At 40.1% G+C, this 18,570-nt stretch overlaps 1 protein-coding gene across 12 annotated transcripts in view; it reads right to left on the bottom strand.

Moving 5' to 3' along the window:
- LOC112457825 overlaps positions 1-18,570 on the bottom strand; it is a 45,409-nt gene continuing 26,839 nt past the window's right edge. For 9 of the 12 annotated variants that reach the window (XM_025021093.1, XM_025021105.1, XM_025021102.1 and 6 more), the window contains 17 exons: positions 18,285-18,552; positions 17,482-17,625; positions 17,015-17,197; positions 15,462-15,737; positions 15,202-15,372; positions 14,590-14,776; positions 13,170-13,436; positions 12,413-12,690; positions 12,064-12,258; positions 11,731-11,839; positions 11,037-11,216; positions 10,837-10,955; positions 10,305-10,481; positions 10,031-10,218; positions 9,073-9,449; positions 8,603-8,821; positions 1-8,218 (listed from right to left, as the gene is read on the bottom strand). In XM_025021093.1, the coding sequence (XP_024876861.1) occupies positions 8,040-8,218; positions 8,603-8,821; positions 9,073-9,449; positions 10,031-10,218; positions 10,305-10,481; positions 10,837-10,955; positions 11,037-11,216; positions 11,731-11,839; positions 12,064-12,258; positions 12,413-12,690; positions 13,170-13,436; positions 14,590-14,776; positions 15,202-15,372; positions 15,462-15,737; positions 17,015-17,197; positions 17,482-17,625; positions 18,285-18,552 (3,517 nt within the window). In that variant the 3' untranslated portion in view covers positions 1-8,039. The remainder of the gene's footprint in view (positions 8,219-8,602; positions 8,822-9,072; positions 9,450-10,030; positions 10,219-10,304; positions 10,482-10,836; positions 10,956-11,036; positions 11,217-11,730; positions 11,840-12,063; positions 12,259-12,412; positions 12,691-13,169; positions 13,437-14,589; positions 14,777-15,201; positions 15,373-15,461; positions 15,738-17,014; positions 17,198-17,481; positions 17,626-18,284; positions 18,553-18,570) is intronic. The other 3 variants (XM_025021098.1, XM_025021100.1, XM_025021104.1) reach the window with 2 other exon arrangements.

Genomic DNA, 18,570 nt, shown 5'->3' with positions numbered 1-18,570 from the left:
TTTCCATAATGAATAATCATATTTTAATGACTCAATGATTGTACAAATGGATCACTCTTAAACGTCTCCGCATACAACCGAGGAACAATAACAACGAATATAGCAATCATCGTAATCATAATATATTCCATTGCTAAACGTACCGTTCACGTAACGAGTTGAGAAAACGTAAAGGGTTTCTTTTTATACTCTCTCGCGCGCGTACCATATATTTCCGCTCGCATACGCTGCGGCAACATTTAATCTCATCCTTGGTTCTCGCCACCCAGCTTACTATCGCTTTACGTTCAACGCAAGGAAGAGATACTCCTCGTCTCCGTGTACATCTCCGTCTTTCTCTTCTCGTTCTCGTCTGGAAAGACTCGTTACATCGTTACACGCTATCTCGTCTTCGTTTCGTTATCACCCGCCCCCGTCCTTTCCCTTAACTGTGCCCCTAACGTCTCCTTCTCTCTCTTATATATTCTATATTTTTATATATGTAATAATCCTACCAACCCCGCATTTCTCTTTCAGACCCTTCTCTCATCCTTTTAATCTCTCTTTATTTTCTCTCTCTGCTTTTCTTTCTTTCAATATAGTATTCTCGGTGTCCCCAATAAATACCCAAGGTATCGCCCTAATCGTATATACCCCCAAATATTACTATGTTCAACGGTAGCGATAAAGTTTATATATATCTATCAATAAAATTTCTGGAAGAATGTCAATAATCATACAATAGACGATCAATCGTTCGACGATCCACTGCGTACCCGGGAGGGGGCGAAAAATATGAAACTCGGTACTAGGCCAACTATTGGGATACGTCTCCGAGCTAGAGTGTCTCGACCCTGTTCGATTTTTGTTTTCTCCGACCTGACTTCATCGCCGAGGAAAGTGCGTAAATGGTGGGGTTAGATCCATCGGGAATCGCGAGCAATCGGATGGTGATACGTTCAACCCTTTTCAGGCCATTTTTATCAAGTACTCAACCTCAAGTAAATTTCTAGCTTCGATTTACGAAAGTTTCTCAAATGTATCTAACTTTTTAAATAATTATTTAATCACTCGTTTTCTTTGCGGGATATATTATTATATCTTTTTTTATGTTGATTGGGAAGATAGATTTATAAAAAATTAAGCGTTGGCGAACTGTAATATTGTAATATAGTATTCTTTTTCTCATCTTACTTTAATATTCGCGCGTGGAGCTTCCACGATTCTGCGAACGTAAACGTGAAACAAATGATTTTTGGAGCTTATACAAAATGTACATTTCTTTAGAATTCAGCTGCGGTTGAATGAACGTTAACCTTTGATAGTATCATGTTTTCAAAACTCTTCACGAGATTTCTTAAGTGGGAAGATAAATATACGAGGCGCACTATCTTAAGCTCGATTAACTCCGGCTAGAAGACGTGGCCGCGATAAGGTGACCGCGACGACACGCTCTTCAACGTATGGCAGACACGAAGAAAGCATCCGTACTTCGAATGCTCAAGAGGTAATCGTACTACATTGTTTACACAGCTGCGGACTGGACTTTATATCAGAGATATAATATAATACTCACGTCGGGGGGATAAGGATAAGTCGACTTTATCGCAGACCATCTATGATGGACGAGATTGTTCTCCACGACGGAAGTCTAGACGGAAAATCTTTGTAGCGTCGTCAAATGTCGTCTATGAAAAGCGGTACCTTTCGATATATCGCGACAGTAACTTAAATATATAAACGCCGTTATCCGCGCGGGTGAGCGACTCCCCGGGTGTGTCACGCACTTTCCTCAGCCTCTTTCTCTCGAATGTCCTCGTAGATCCTCCGGCAGGAAGGATACGGGGGTCGAGGAGAAAAAGAAACATCGACTCTCGCTCGGAGGCGCGCCTCTCTCGACAGAATTTATACAATAAAATTTATATATAGTAGACAATGCAATAATTCGAGCAACAGAAGGTCCTCCGTTAAGTTTTTTTTCCCTTAAATCTGCACGTGTGTTCTCGCCTATAGTAATTAGTAAGTAGGTATCTTATTATTTTTTTTTTCGCTGTCAGATCTTAACCGATGCCTTATTTAGATATATTTTTTTGTGTGAACTGTTTCGTGTATATATACGTGTCCCGCGCGATCGCACGTGAATTGTGTCCACGTGTGCTGGTCTACGTGACGTGTATCTGTTCGTATCCTTTGTTCCTGCCATCCTTTTCATTGACACAACGAGCTTCTGAGCAACGGCGATTAGGATAAGTCCAAAAAATTCTAAAGTCACTAAAAATGCCTGCCTCAATTTTTCCTTACGGTCTAAATTATACAAAGCACCGTTTGCTTGCGAAGCACATTTTCTTTGCGTTAAATACAAGAATATTATTCTAGCAAAAATTAATAACTTTATATTTCGGAAAAATTGCAGTTAACGAACTCGTTGCTTATCGTAAGTAATCGCTCAGGAAAATCGAACTGTACAAATCGCAGCGTTAAATTCTTCAAGTCATGCGAGATATAATAATGTTATCTTTTATTAAGAAAATCATGATCGATTATGATAACGATCAAGCAAATAGGATATGTATTAATATACGGTTGGGCTGGATATTATGCCTAATATTATTCGATATGAATTTATGTAGATTTCTTCGCTTCAGCAAACTATTTCTTCTTGCTAAAGCGAAAAAATGTACATAATTCACGCAAATTATATTATTAGACCGGAAAAGATCCAACCCGACTGTATATTGATACGTTTCATATTTTATCTTTCTTTCGATGCGTTAAGTTTCTGCATAAATTTCCGTTTATTCATGTGTGTTAGAGAGCGTCTGTAGTAATTCCCGAAATTTCTACGTGAGTTTTTTTTGGGCATAATTCTTTAGTCAGCAATTAAAGCAGTTACCAATCGCCGAAGTTATGCGATTATTAATCGCGATAAGTCCAGCGATAAGTTTCCATTGAGATTTCACCTTTCGACGAACTCCCCGCGCTTGAACACTATTATATATAAGTCAGTCTGATATTAATCCTACTAATTATTGCTATGCGACAATTTTGGCACCACGTTCGTCACACTTTTCCGACACGTATATTCTTCGACAAACAGAAGAAAAAAGATTCTCCGGTATGTTTCACCGAAGGACGTGTGTCTCAACGAAAATTTCTTCGTCGAGACAAATCCACGTTTTTGAGTATCGTGATTTTACAGTTCAATTCTCGCTGATATTTCTGTCTTTCGGAGAACTACTGTCGCGCAGGATGGCAGGACCCGTGCGTAGTGGCATACTCGATTTCAAACGGAAGAAAAAAAAAGAAAGAGCCTTTGTCATTCTTGGTTGTCTTGTCGCGAGCGCTTCAAGATAAATCTGGCGAGCGTCCGATCGACTTTTCAGCACAAAAGAATTCGCAGGACGAAATTGATTCCTATTGTTCTTGACTGCCTGTTCTATCTTTCCATGAAAATAACAGCTTCGATCTTTTGTTCTGTATTGACGACTTTAAGATAATTTGCGGAATATAAGCAAAGTATATGTACATGGCATAAAATCCATACGCAATCCGTAAAAACGTGAATTTAATTATTCCTATTAAAAATTAATGCTGCTCGAACTTTTATAATAAAAATCAACGCACCATATTCGATCGGAAAAATATACGTTACCATTATAAACCCAACAATTGTAATGTAAAACACGAAAACAACAAAATTTTTAGAAAGTCGCATTACAATAGTAGGAGGTGACTGGGGCAGTCAAGCTGACGAGTTTTACCGCTTAATGCAATTTCGTAAAAGCACGTACGTGTCGCAGAGGTATCCGCGGTGGTTCGTAAAATCGTAAGAAATCTGTGTCAAAGCACGCACATCAGATGCGTGGTAACGCGCTCGAGATGGAAGCAATATTACAGCAATTCGATAAAACATTCGTTAGTCAATATTAGACGTTACGGATAAAATTTCCGCGGTTCGCGCGGTCCACCACGAAGGAAAAAGGAAAGGATCAAACGCGTCACCCGTTCCCGTCTTCTCGCCATCCTATGCACACTGTACAAATTGTACAATAGTATCCCGGCCGGTATAATTAGTACTCGTATAATTACACTCCTCGAAATATACTAATAATTGACGCGATTTCGCGAATACGTACATTTTTTTTTCTCTTTCGTATCGACGCAATCGTCTCTTTCCGAAAAGCATTAACGTAGAAAATTCGTCACGTTATTGAATTCTCAGCGATTTCGATCGATTTCAGATTTTTAGAACAAAGTCTCTTTCTTCTTTTCCAGATGTTGCGCGCAACATTGACGGCACGATCCCTCTCGTTCATCTGTATAAACTTATAATATTATACGTATATAATATAACGTTGTACAACATTTTATTATTATAACGCTGTAATATCATAATATTACAATATTATAATATCAAAATATTATACGCTTCGCTTTTCAAACACGAAGATCGCGACGAAAAACGCATCCGTCCGAATCGCAGATCGTCACGGACGACAACGTGATGAATATGTGCGTATGCGTTGTGTATGTACTCGATATGACTATATCAAATCCCATTGAGAGATTGGCAATTAAATCCTTTATTCGTCCACGACTGGAAGACGATCGTCGATTCGGAGCGCTGAACGAAGACGTTAACGATCTCTAAACGGATAATTCCGTCGCACCTACGATTGATTCCTGTTAATGTGCAATGTATCGCTGCAGAAAGTCTTTCGATAATTAAGCGATACGACGCAATCAGCACCGATACTCGCATATATAGAGGCATCGATTCTCAGTTTTAGCAAGACCTGCGTGACCCGAGGCGTCGTCGCGCTAACGTCAGCCCGACGTCGAGGAAGATCTAAGCTCGCAATATATATGATTCCGAATCCGCTAATCGGTTTACAGCGATCGATGCTAACTCCGCAGCTGGAATCACAAGGTAAAAGAACGATATACCAAAATCGGGAGACTTCCTCGAAGAAACCGGCGACGTGACGCCGCGCCGCCTCAAGCGTCGTCCGATCCGTCTCTTTATTGTCCTACTCAGGAAACGCGATCGCCGCGAATTCGCGAACGTCTCCCTTCGCGTCCGATAAGACTGATCGGTCACGTCGTTGCGCGCAACATCCGCATTCCCTCGAGTATGCACATGGGTTGCGCGCGTGGCGATGAGAGGTGACGGAATGTCCTCCAGAATGTCTTCGGAATGTCTCGATGAATATCCTTCGAACGCTCTCGTCCTTTGAGAAATATTCCTCGAATCTCCCACGAGCCTCTTAGGACATTCTTAGGGAATATTGCCGGGATATCTTGAGATATTCGCGAAAAATATTCGCGGAATAATTTTCATAAAGTGTTTCGAGAAGATATTCTCTCTCTCTGGAGGACACCACCAGCTCGCACCACCAATCGTGCTTGAACGCTTGCATGCCGTGTATGAAAATGTATTTATGTATGTGTGAATGTGTATATATATTTTTTTTATTTATACATATTTTTTTTGGTTGTAGGTATACGTCTATGTGGATACTTTCTGTCGTCTAATTTACACGTATTAATCCCTCGATACCATTCTTAATTTATCGTAATACCCATTAACAACGCGGTATATGTGTCGGATTATCGTGAAAGGTTTCGGTGCCGATACCGTTCGCCGTCCCTAAAATTCAATATGTACGTTTTAAAGTACGAGTGTGCGCCTCTTTTCTCTTTTTCTCTCATTCTCTTTCTCTCTCTCTCTCTTTCTCTCTTTTTCTCTCATACATCCATGCATGCTAATCACGGGCCTTTAATGCATCTCGTCGTTATGTCGGCGCATCTCACTTCGCAGCTTTGGTCTCGAACACTCTGATCATCACTCTCTCTTTTTCTCTTTCTCTCTCTTTCTTTCTCTCTTACTCTGTCATACGCACATATAAGGTCTGTTTATTTCTATTGAACTGGCTACACTAGTTCAGAGTTCATCTTTCTTACTCCACATTGGAAGGAAAAAGATGAACTCTGAACTAGCGCAGCCAGCGCCAGTTTTCAGCAGTGGAAAACAGACCCTTCGACTCTCTCACTCGTTCAGTCGGTCTCTTTTGTATCTTAAGTAACGTTAAAAATAAAGTCTGCTATGTTGGCGAGGATGCTCGACCCTGAAAACAGGTTAACACGCGGCGGAACGTTTTTTTTTTTAATTTCTTTTGGGGGGGAGGGGACCGTGGACGACGTTACAATGCAATTCACAAATCTACCCTTTCTCTCTTTCTCTCTCACATAACATTCCATATATATAGTATGTATACATATATTTTCTGTATGCGTGTATATATACATGCATATATATACGTATATGTATATGTATATACACACATACGACATATCTTAATTGATTTCTCTTTAATCGCTAAGACTTACTCGCTATGCGCGCGAATCGCTTCTTCAATCTCTTGTTTCTTCTTCCTTTTTTATTCTTTTTTTTAAATTCTTTTTTTTTTTTTTAAACGCATAAGTCTCTCTCTCTCGCTACCCTCGCAGTCCTCACGTCATCCGGCGATCGTCAATGGCGTGACGCGCATCACGACGGTTTCATATAATAATAAAAAAATGGGGGATGTGTGTAGGAGCTTGGTAACGATGGGAAACAACGCAACGAGCGCGCCTACGCGCGAGCGCTCGATCACGATCATGGTAACGCGTAATCATAGTGACATGGTATGACGACAAATATCATTATTACATTATTTACAGAGTCGATTATCTCTCCGGATCATCCGCGCCGCCGTCCACGCGGAAACGGGGGACCAACAGGATCGAGGGACGGAGCCCTCGATCACTGACGACTTTCGAAAAGACAACCGAATCGCGTCTCGTAAAGCCGGCGACGTTGAAATTATGCCGGCTGATGCTGTTAAGCGGAGATACATATATTCGAGAAGCGACGGTTTGACCCATCCTAGGATCTCTCAGACACGCTAACAATCTCGATTTATTTAATCTCACCTTAGAGTTTCTCCCTTTTCTTTATGTACTTAATATGTACAGGATTTTGCAGAATGCAAAGTGCTTTATTTTATATATATATAAATTATCGAACAATATGCAAGAACTTACTTCTTTATGTTTGTAAATCAATTTTTGCGAGTATAAAAATGGATACCAAAACTTTATGCTTCATTTAACTTCAAATGCACACTTTTAGGGATTTCTTATGAACATATTTAAAACTGAATGTTGCAGTCGCAATTTTTTATAACATTAGCAATAAAAAGGGAGAAGCCGAAACTAATGAGAAATGATATGTGTAGAACGAAGCGAGCGAACTTAAACTATTCACTGAGCAGGGGTAAGCGTCTTAGAATTCATATTCTCCATTAATCCGATCCAGTCTTTTGTTCGATCACGAAGAACTAGATCGGCTATTCATTAACGATTTATTATTCGCCATTGAATTATTCGTTTTCAGAGCCAGCGATCTGCTCGGCATCGCTTCTACGACTTCGGGGGATCGTCCGCGTTACGATTGTCAAAATCAAAACTATTTACCATAAGTCTGGCATTCTTATCTTAATTTAATGACACACTCTTTATCTTAACTTTAATATTACGTCGTTAATTCTTTTTTTTTTACTTTTTTAACTATTTGAATATGTCGACCGCCAAGAGACGCGACGAAGGAGGAAAGAGGAGATAATCTGATCGGATCCGATCAGATTCTCCTGATCGGCGAGGAGAAAGCTCGATCAAGCATCTCGCTTGCTCTCGTACAAATGGTACAGTCGACTGCGTCGCACGCGCGCAAGCACATATGGATTTCCTTGCTGGAAGACGAAATGAGGAAGAGAGCAAAGGGAGAAAGCGCAGTCTTCGCGAATTTCCACGTGGGCGGCGGAATGCGTGTTCCTCGCGTATCGTTATCGTGATTATTCGCAATAATCGGATAATTATCTCTGTGTATTACGCTCGGTCGTGGTGATGGTAGGTGATGTCGGTGGTGATGATAATGGTAGTAGTGGTGGTCGCGTTTAATGGCGGTGGTAACTTAACGGTATTACCTCGTTAGCGAGTCAGCCTCGATATTATTCAACTTAAACGTGATTATTAAAGTTAGGTTGTTGAGCACAATTGTTGATTTCTATCAGAGACTTTCGGGAGGCGCTGTGGCTCGAGCTCATGTCCGCGAACTCGCCGGCCGACTTACCCTTGCGCGGCAATGTGGTGGCCTCCCCCAAAGAGGGTAGCTCCCGTGGCTTCCAGATCGGCGAACCTGTTGCAATACATTTTAGAAATTAATGTTTTACAACATGGATTAAAAAAATAAGAACGAAAAAATAAATCTTATTATATCTGATAAAATATGTATCTAATTTATTTATACAAATGTCCTATATATACTTCCTACTATTAATTTACTACTATTAAAAATAATTTCCAATTTCCAAGCAAAATTTCCATCAATATTAATTGAAACAAAATTCGAAAAACCAATATGATTGAAGTATTAATTAATTAGTAAGAGATTAAAAGAGGTCTTAATTTACTAGTTATTAAGTAAATTTGAAAAACACAATTTTAATTAATTAATAAATAATCAAGTAGTTTTGATGTAAGTTTCGGCAGACGCATAAATCCCAACGACTAATACACTCACCAAGTTCCTTGACGGTAATAGGTTGATAGTTCTCAGGCTGATGGGAAGACTGGATCAACCTAGCCTGGCTGCCAGTACTCCCCGCCGAGATGGTCGACGTGGTGCTCAGCGTCAGATGATTAGGTGTGCGACCGAGATTCTTCTTCTCGCCTAAAAAAGCCTGCGAGTCTTCCTCACCTTCCGACTTTGTACCCGAATCCATCTCAACCTTCATCTCGCCTGAAGCGCAACAGGTTAATAGCGCGTTGAGCAATTCGCCAATAATGACGTCCATTGTAATCGAGTCATTGCACTGTTTCGCGCTTTTATTATCTCTTCAACATTTTTTAAATTAAATTTGAATAAATCAAAAATTTCTTCAATTTATTAATATAAATCTTTAAAGACCAGTTTACATATCAGAACCACTACGTATAAAAATTTTGCCTAAAATTAAGACCTCTTTTATGTGAGCGGGAATTTCGTCTTACCGGAAGTGTCGCTTATGGTCTTGCTTCTGGAGCGGAACGTTTGCTGCTGGGGGACCGGCGCATCCTCCTGATCCTTATCCTCCGAGCTCTCGTGCTCCACCGGCTGTTTCGACTGGCTGTATTTGCGCTTGTGCGAACTGGACAGCAGCTGCTGCTTCATCGCCTTCTTCGAGAGCGTGCCCGTCACGCCGTTTCCGTTCTGCGTCTGGCCGACCTGTTGCTTGCTGAATTTTTCCACATGGCCGGTCGACATTCGCGGCGTCATCGACATCGGCGCCTGGCTCATGTTCTTCGTCGAGGGTATGCTCATGTTTCTCACCGACTCACGAATGATTTGCCGGATCGTCTTCAGAAACGCGTTACGGAATTCCGTCGTACTGAAATTTGAGGCAACGTGAGATAAAGAGATCGCCTTACTCGTTTAATCATTTGTACATAAAAAATGATATTAAAAAATAAACGAACAGTCTCGACTCAAAATATACAAACGTATTATGAAGCTATGTATAAACGTTGTCGGCAAATACTTAAAAAAAAGAAAAGATGTATATATAGATATAAATTTTTTTATAAAAAACAATATAGCGGAATATATATTGGTTTGCAAAATGATAGAAACTTAATTAAGACCTAGCACAACCGGTTAAACAAAATATTTAATTTAATTTCAATTTATTTTTAATATTTTTTTTAATTTTCCTGTTTGATTAATAATGATAGTACAACTACGTTAGCCGCGTAATTGTATGCAGTCAAGTGCAATCTCGGCGATTAATTGCCACAGACACAGGTCAAGCTGCGTTACAATTTATTATGTTATATTTTACTAATAAAAATAAATCGAGATAATTAGTTTTTTTAGAGAATTTATTTTGGTTTGTTTTTATTTATATTTATTTTAATTTAGATCCGCCCGTTCAGTAATCAATCAATTAAGGTAGGAAGTTTAGGAAAATACCTGTTGGAGAGTACGTATACTTTCTCCGACCTCCTTTGTAATTGACTTCTTAGATGAATCAATTCCCACAAGAAGTGGGACTCCATATCCTTGGCGGAGCTGGCCCTGACCTGGACTTCCGTCACCGGGATCAGCACCTGGTAACGGATAATTTCTACCTCGCTTGAGTTAGCCTTCGTAGAAACTCCCTGGAAAAACATAGACACGACGGCCTCTTGAGTATCAGAAGTGTTGCAAGGATCGATATAGAGAAATGGGTCATCTAGACACTGACCATGAGCTTCTTTTTCTGTCTCAATCTTTCCTTGCACAGGAACACGACGGCCGATTTAAATACGAAGCACATCGCGTGGAGCTCGAGACCCTTCTTTATCTTGCCGAGAAAGTCGGAAATATTGAGCCACTCGACGCCGCCGTAGTACAAAAGATCGCCTGGACTTAAGTCGATCGGCTGAGAAGAAATTAATGCGTTAATCAACGATTCTAAAACTATTCTGTGTGTATGTGTAAAACTTTGTTTATTTAAATGAAAAATTATGTAAAATTATATTAAAATTATAAGAAGAATAAAAGAAATTCAAAGTTTAAAATATAGCAGTAATTATTAGAGCAGTAAAAAGAGCCTAGAGAAAATTTCTATTCTTTAAAAGAATTATAATATAAAAGTTTTAGAGCTTTACATAAAACGTCATTCGTTAAATATGTAAAGTGACTGAAAATTACGTATGTCTTACTAATGTTAAATAAATTATTATAGTGTTTCTCGTGTTTTCTTTCTCTAATGATAAAATTGGAGATCGACTCACCTGTTTGCAGGATTTTTGGTGTTGCCTGAACAGGTGATCGAAAATAGCACCGTATTCTTCGTGGATTCTCTGCATCTCGTTTATATGCTCCGCCACCTTCTCCATGCCTTTGAGCGCCTCTGCAAAGTATACGTTTGTGATTAAATCCCTAATAGCGTCTTAAACTGTTCGTTACGGCCGCACAGCGTCGCGGTAATTACCGATTAAGTGTTGGTGTTCTTCGCTTCGTTCATCGGTGAGATTCCTAAGCTGCTGCAACAGCAGCGGATACTTGAGTATTCTTTGTATAGGTTTTATCAAGTACGATTCTAAGGTCGACGAGTGTTGCTGCCGAGGATTTCTCGCTTGCAGGAACTCTTGTAAAGCTTGATTTCCCTCGTCTGAAATTGTCGATTATCTCTGATAATTATCGAGAGATTGCTTCGTTCCGTCGTAATTATATAAAAATGCGATTTTGCAAGAAAGGAAAAAAAGACTCGTCCTGCTCGCGCGTCATTGAAATTAAGATTCTGGAACATTTCTACGTAAAGATGTTACATTGAAAATTCAAACGGACAGATGCTTTAATTAGCGTATTAAATTTTCAAGAGACATAAAGTAAAATGTCGCGAAATAATAGATGCCACTACAAAAAGTGATCGAACAATCTTTTTGAATTCTTAATGACGCAGTTTCTGGCGGTCGCAAAAATGTCCCTCACTCGCGGAAGATTGGCACGAATAATAAATTGGAGAACTTTCCGGGACCAATACATTTATAAAGAGTAACGATTGAGGTTGAACAGTTATTCTCGGCGAGTGAATTATTGATCGCGAAGGATCAGACGTGTTGACGTGAACGAGGAAGCGAAGGTCGTCACTCGCGAAAAAGAAACGATTTCAAGAAGAAACTTACTTGGATGTAAAACTTTCTGAGCCTTCGAGTGACTCGCGCAAAACGAGCTGTATAGCTTGAAGTGATTTACGTAATATAAGAAGGCACTTCCAATGGAAAACAGGACTCCCTGTAACAGCCATGAGAAGCGAGTTCTAAGTTTCAACTTGAAAGCTATAAAAATCAGCTTGATCAAACATGTAAATATTTAAATTGTAAATTGTTTTAAAAATGTGATTTCATAAAATCACTATTTTCTCTTTTATCGGCTCACAGTTGGCTATTGATAAAATAATCGAGCTGTGAGTTACGTAATTAGACTCCCATAATTAGATTCGGATCAACGATGCGCACCTTAAATTGACTCGGATGGTCAAAGCTATTGAAATCGACCTCCATCTCGATGGCGTGATCGAGATTCTGCAGGAACTGTCGTTGAAACGTGACGATTTCCTGGATATTACCAAACAGCGCGTTGATCTCCGCGTTCGACAGGAAGGTCTCGCGTTTAAGGGGTTCCAAGTAGTTCTCCAGCAAATTATTTAAATTCTGCAAACGCAAATAGGAAGAAATCCATTAGGTCGCCATTAGGTAGCAGTTGCCATTAAGCTGCTATTTGTTAATATCAATATATACATATATATATGTATATAAATTATCCATCATAAAATCTATAATAATTATAATATTTAATTGTTATTACCTTTACGTAAGTCCGTTCAGTCTCAATCAGTTCTAAAATCACTTTCTTCAGCTTCTCAGCGTCGCTAAGCTGCCGGCTCGGTGTGAGTGCCTGCGAGTGGGAACTGACGACGCTTCCGGTGGGACTCGACTTTCTGGTCTCACCTGGAGAACGGCAGATCCCTGTCACTTGTTCGGCAGTTTTCAAGAGGTTCTCGATTTCGAAGGAATTTGTGCGCGAGGACTGCTTGTTATCCATGTGACCGGCCGACGAACATTCCTGCATAATGTTCTCCTTGCCTGCATCAGCAAAGTGAAATTCGCGTTACGATGGTTAGGATGTGCTATGACGCACAAAAGTTCATATACTAATCATATTAATTATAATTTTGTCTACATGATTTTTACGTGTGATTTCGTTGTACTTAAACGTGTGATTACTATTTGTGATGATAATTTGCTATTGGAAAAAAACAATGTATAATTTGAAATAAGCTTGCTACAAAAATAATGAACAGGCAACCTAATACTTTTTCTGTTTCATGTTATATTTCATCGGTGTATAAATCGCGTCTCGACTAACAACGAAAAAATTAATCACGTGTCTTGATGCATCCTATTTGAAGAGCAACGTGTGTTTTCTTTCTCGTAATCTACTTTTGTGGCCTATGTGCCTCATTAATTTAATGAGCCCATCTTCAGAAGTGGTATAATCTTGAGTAATAGAAACAGTTCTTAATGCAACAATTTCTTGGAAGATATAAGACGAAAGGACTTACTCCATCCGGGTGCCGGTACAATCAGACCGGAAATCATTTCTTCGCTGATTACTGGCGGGTCGGTGGGCGGCGGCGGGCAGACCAGGCTGTCGATTATGTCATCGGTGACTCGCATAATGCCCGTGAGATCCGGTGGCTCCGTCCTGGAGGATCGCATCATCATGCAGAGACCCACCTCCTCCTGCAGAACGCTCTCCAAGTACATCATATCCAAGTCGCTCACGATGGCGCCGTTGATTACCATAATCTCGTCGCCCTTAATGATTCCTGAAAGCAGAGTCGCCCACGTAAAAATGCGTCTTCTTTAACGAGGATTTGTGCCGGAAAAGAATAATTGCAAGAGAGTAAAATTTTCGTCGACAATAAAGTATTTGTCGTTGACCGACAACGGAAGATTGCGGGGATTAGCGGAATTGTAATTGTGCAATCTCAATCTTCATCGTTGACGTGAAGAATATTTTATAGTTAATCGTTCAAATATTTTTCTCACTAATACTCGTAAACTTAAAATTGATAACGCGACAGAGTAAAAACTAACGTTTCGCGATTACCATTTTATAACGTTTAAGTAACTTTCAGATTTCGACTGAGATTGTTCGCGTATGCGATGCGTCTACGATCAACCGTTCGGCTCGGTATCTTTCGCAACTATAATAAGTCGCTCCCTTCGGTCGTGCTTAACGAGCTGCCCGATAAATTTAGACACGATTTGCGGAAAGGCGGCGCTAAATGTCATTCTGATTTGTTCGCGCCTGCGGCCCTAAGATCGTCCCACCCCCGGTGTGTGCACATATATGTATATACATATATATTTTTTTTTATTATATACATATTTCTTTTTTTACACGCATTATATGCGCTTCATTTAACCGTAAGCACGAGACTCTGTTCAACGAGCAAGCGACGAGGCGCGGAAAATCGATGATTTTTCAATGGCGTCCTTGCACGTCCTGGCGTCGATACCAGGTCTAAAAAAATTAATACGGTCGAACCTTAACGCAAGTCGTTTTCTAACATAAGATCCACAAGAAGATAAATCGAGACTGGAGAAGAGGGGTGGAATATCCGCCTTACAACGCGACACCATTTTTATTCCCATGGTGTCACTTGACATATTAACTTTAATACAAACTTATCTGGATTGATTTCAAAATTTGTTCATCTCTTTGCTCTACTAATATTAGTAAAGAAACTAAAGAAACCTTTTAATTAATTTGGTACATTACCTTGAAATTTTACCACATAAGGTTAATCAATTGTACAAAGAATCAACAGTGTTATAATAAAAGCAGACAATAAGAAAAAATTATCGTTAAATGACGAGAAATAAAAAAGACCTTGTAACGATCGAAACTTCTAATCGTTGCGTTCGAGGGACGTTTATTTTAGTTAGATGTTGTCCTAGATAAGGGGTGCTTACCGTTTTGCATGGCGACGCTCTTGTCTTCCACTCTACTAACGTAGCAGCAGAGCTCGTCCTGCCTATCGGAGTTTTCTATGAGCTCCGCCTCGACGGAGAAGCCCCACATTTGTTCTAAAGTGTTTCTTTGCAATTCCACTTGATATAAAATCTTGGCACAGACTTCCACGATTTCGTGCGTATGCAACTGCGCGCAGCAAAAAAGTTACGTTATTTTATATAAAAAATTGTTATTAAAAGTCACAACAATTTTAATCTAATCATTTTATAAAACAATCGATTAAAAAAAAATAGAGAACGGTAATCTTTTTCAAAGTAAACATTATTTTCTATTTGACTTATCTAATTATATAATTATTTAATAATTAATTTTACCATGTACCATAGTCTAAAATAATTCCTAGCTTTTTTAAATTATTTGTTAAAACGCATTCTTAAAAATTTTATTCTGCTCGATTAAATCCGAAATAATATTGTGATACTTTTAATTACTCTCATTCGCAAGTAACATAAAACAGTATAATATTTTATTCAATATCTTCGATATAATCTCGATTTTCTACCCACAAACTCTGCACATTTATATTCGCCATTCCGATCCGCCAAACTTACATAGGTTTCTATCAAATCAGTCCTATGTGGCACAAAGTAATTATGGTCCTCCATATCCCGGCGCTTTTTGACGCGCACAAAGTGCTCCATCGGATTGAGATTCTTTCTGGTGCACGCGCTCGCCAGGAACTCCTCCACGGTCATCGCGTCACGCAGGAACACCGAGACCAGCTGAAACAACGAACGGGAAACGCCGGGTCGCGCTCGCCTTATCCTTATCACACTCTAAGCGTAACGGAATAGAATTGCGATCAACTCACCCGATGTCCTGACGATCGTACCTGATTTTCCGGCACGGACACCTTCACGCTCTTCTCCTCGTCCCTGGACGAGATCTGCAGCGAGCGTCTGCTGGAGCCGCTGTTCGATCTCGACAACAGCGGCGGTCGTCTCTTCGTTGCTCCGCGACCCGCCAATAAATTATTTAGCAGGGACGGGCTACGCGCGCAGATAAACGCGTGGAAGGACGACACCGTGAACACGCCCAGCTTGTTTAGCGTTTGCTTCGTGGCGCGAGACACGTGCGTCAGTAGACTCTGAGGAAGAAAAAGGAACACGGAGTTTATTTAGTATCTTTAATTACCTGGATCAAGCCACTCGCTAATCCTTTGAGTTATTTTTAAGATTAAAAAAAAAAGAATTTTTGAATTTATAAATTTAAAAGACTTCTCAGATAATAGAATACGCGGAATGATCTAAAACTGCTGATTCGGAGAAATATGCCTTTTGGAAAGAAAAACCGTAAAAAAATGAGCTGTCCTTTCGCAAAATGTTGCGCATTCTAATACAACTTTTAATTATTGATTATGAATCGCATTAAAATCGCTTGGCTGCAACGATCGCGAGAACGTTAATTTAACGGATATTGCCTGGCTACCCGGTTCTCCTTCCCTCCCGCCCTCTCTCCCTCTTTCTCTCTCTTTCCTTGACGATCGATATCACTCATAACGAATGACACAAATTACATAAGCGCGACGTAGATGGACCTCTAACGAATCCTGATTGCGTGTACGCTGCGGACGAGAGAGATGATTTTTTTTTCTTTTTTTTTTTTTCAGGCAATTACAGCGACCCATGGGGCATGGTGCAGAAAAATTGCATCGCGTAATATTGTTTACCGGCGAGAAGTCGAGAGAGAACTGGCTTTTCCACGAAAGCAACGAAAGCTCACGGCCAAATAACAGCGTTCCATTCGACTGCGATTGGAATTGAGCGTAATACGTCAGTTCCGCATCGTCGCATTCGACGACGATCAACGAGAACGCGCGTATGTATGTGGCAAAATAGAATCAGCTCGACAACATGTAGCCTTCCGAATTCCTTCTCGAGATAAAAATGTTTGCACAAAAACCTTTGTGTAATCTAGTATGCTTAAATTAATCAAAAAAATAAAAAATATGTTACGAATGAAAAACATTTATGTAATATTGATTTTCATATAAATTCAATTCTCCGCAAAATTGTGAGGAAAATATGACGCGACATATATGTACGTATATTCTCACGAAATACAAATATTCAAAGTATTTTCATTATAAACACCAATATAGCTGCGACAGTTTTTTTTTTCAATTTCAAAATCAAAACAGTTATGCGCAAGGAAATGTTATTGCGTTACAGGAATATTACTGAATAATCGTAGCATGTATATTAGAGATGAAAAACATTAGAGATGATTTTTCTTCGGCTAAGCGATTTTATCTATAGCAGTATGGAGCAATTACGGACAATGCCGTATATTTTGGCCGGTCTACAAAGCGTTAATATTCTATATTACACTTGGTGCTGACGTTTCAATGAAGGTGGTGCTTACCTTCGGATTGGGCAATTCGCCACTCTGCAAACTGGCCATGTAGCACCGCAGGCGGAATTGCTCACAGTGGAGCCGTTCCAGATTCTCCTCCCACTGTACTATTTGATTGTTGATCTGCTGCTTGGTATCGACGTCGGAAACCACTGATTGCTGAAGATCCGCCATGTGCTTCATCTTGTGGTCCTACAAACAGCCAATACGATTAGCATTCCTCCTTTTCTATTCTCTTTCCTTTTACTAAAAATCAAGTTTAATAATAAAAATAGCGTAATTAAGAATATTAAATCTTGTAGTAATTTTTGTCAAGTTTGATAAACTGATAAAAAGCAATTGCAAGAATTTTTTTGCCTACATCCGATTCTTCTTTTCCATGCATAAGCTTCTTTTCATTTATATCCCTCTAGACTTTCGACAACAAACTCAGTCTGACGAAATTAAATCGATCAACTCGTATTCTATTCACGTACCGACTCGATCGCCTTTTCCAGACGGAAAATCTCCTCCTGCAGCAGATGCAGCGTGCCGGTCTTACCGCGATGACGCGCGAACGCGGCGGCGCACGCCGAATGAATACTGTTCACCCAGTTCTCCAGCTCCACTTGACACGGCGCCTAAACACAAAGCGAAACACACCATGTTTCTCCTCGAGCTGGAATTTGATCTCCCCCTTGGCGAACTTCGCCAAGCTGATCGATCGCTCGTCGCTCGCTATGTCGCTCACGTTTCCGAGTGATTTAAAGTCGTGGCAAGCTCTTAAGTAGCGACAGCGGACTATTAAAAGTTCGCCGTGTTGCGTGACCGAGGAACGAGATCGTGAGACGGGATTAATTAAATACACCTAGTTAGCGCGATTCGCGCGGTTAATGCACTCTCGAGGGCTACCGAAGTGCGGAGATCAAACTGAACCGGTACAATTGTTCCCCTCCGACTTTCCAATACTTTACCGTGTACTCTACTACAGTTCTTACTTCAAGTTTAATTGGCGTACTATATTTGCGATAATATTCAACGCTTATTAAAAAGTTCGTACATAAAAATGGCGAAACTATGTGCGAGCTACGCGAGTTATGCTGATTATAAAACTCCTGTTTTTATTTTTCACGTTCCGATTTATTTAAGTCTCCATCTATTAAAAGTTTAAAAGATGTAAAGAGCGCTTCATTACGGAGAAATCTTTTCCGTGTACACTCGCAAGTCGAATATTTTATTTCCTGTTTCTATATTTTTTTTAATAAACGAATTACGATAAAGTCGCCGTAAATTTTTTTACCTGGAATAGATAGGCGTCCCCGAACGCGGTGCTCAGGCAAAATATGTAATCCTTCTTCGGGTGTTCGGGAATCGGCTGCATGATCGCACCGTCGACGATGATCAGGTGTTTAGGTGCCGCCTCCATGGCCCTGCTCTCCTGTGAATCGCAGGGGTAGAAGAGGAGCGTGGTGCCCTTCAAGCAGACCCAATAACCCCTCCAGCCTCGCTTCTTGGCCAGCTCGATCTGATGCTTCTTGCGCAGCAACCATTTCTTCACGCTGAGAAATCTAGAAATTCCGAAGCGT

Source organism: Temnothorax curvispinosus, unplaced genomic scaffold, assembly GCF_003070985.1.
Source record: "Temnothorax curvispinosus isolate PA1 unplaced genomic scaffold, ASM307098v1 QBEX01008353.1, whole genome shotgun sequence".
Classification (NCBI taxonomy): Eukaryota; Metazoa; Arthropoda; class Insecta; order Hymenoptera; family Formicidae; genus Temnothorax; species Temnothorax curvispinosus.
The sequence above is the reverse complement of the archived record's forward strand: the minus strand, read 5'-3'. Positions and strand labels throughout refer to the sequence as shown.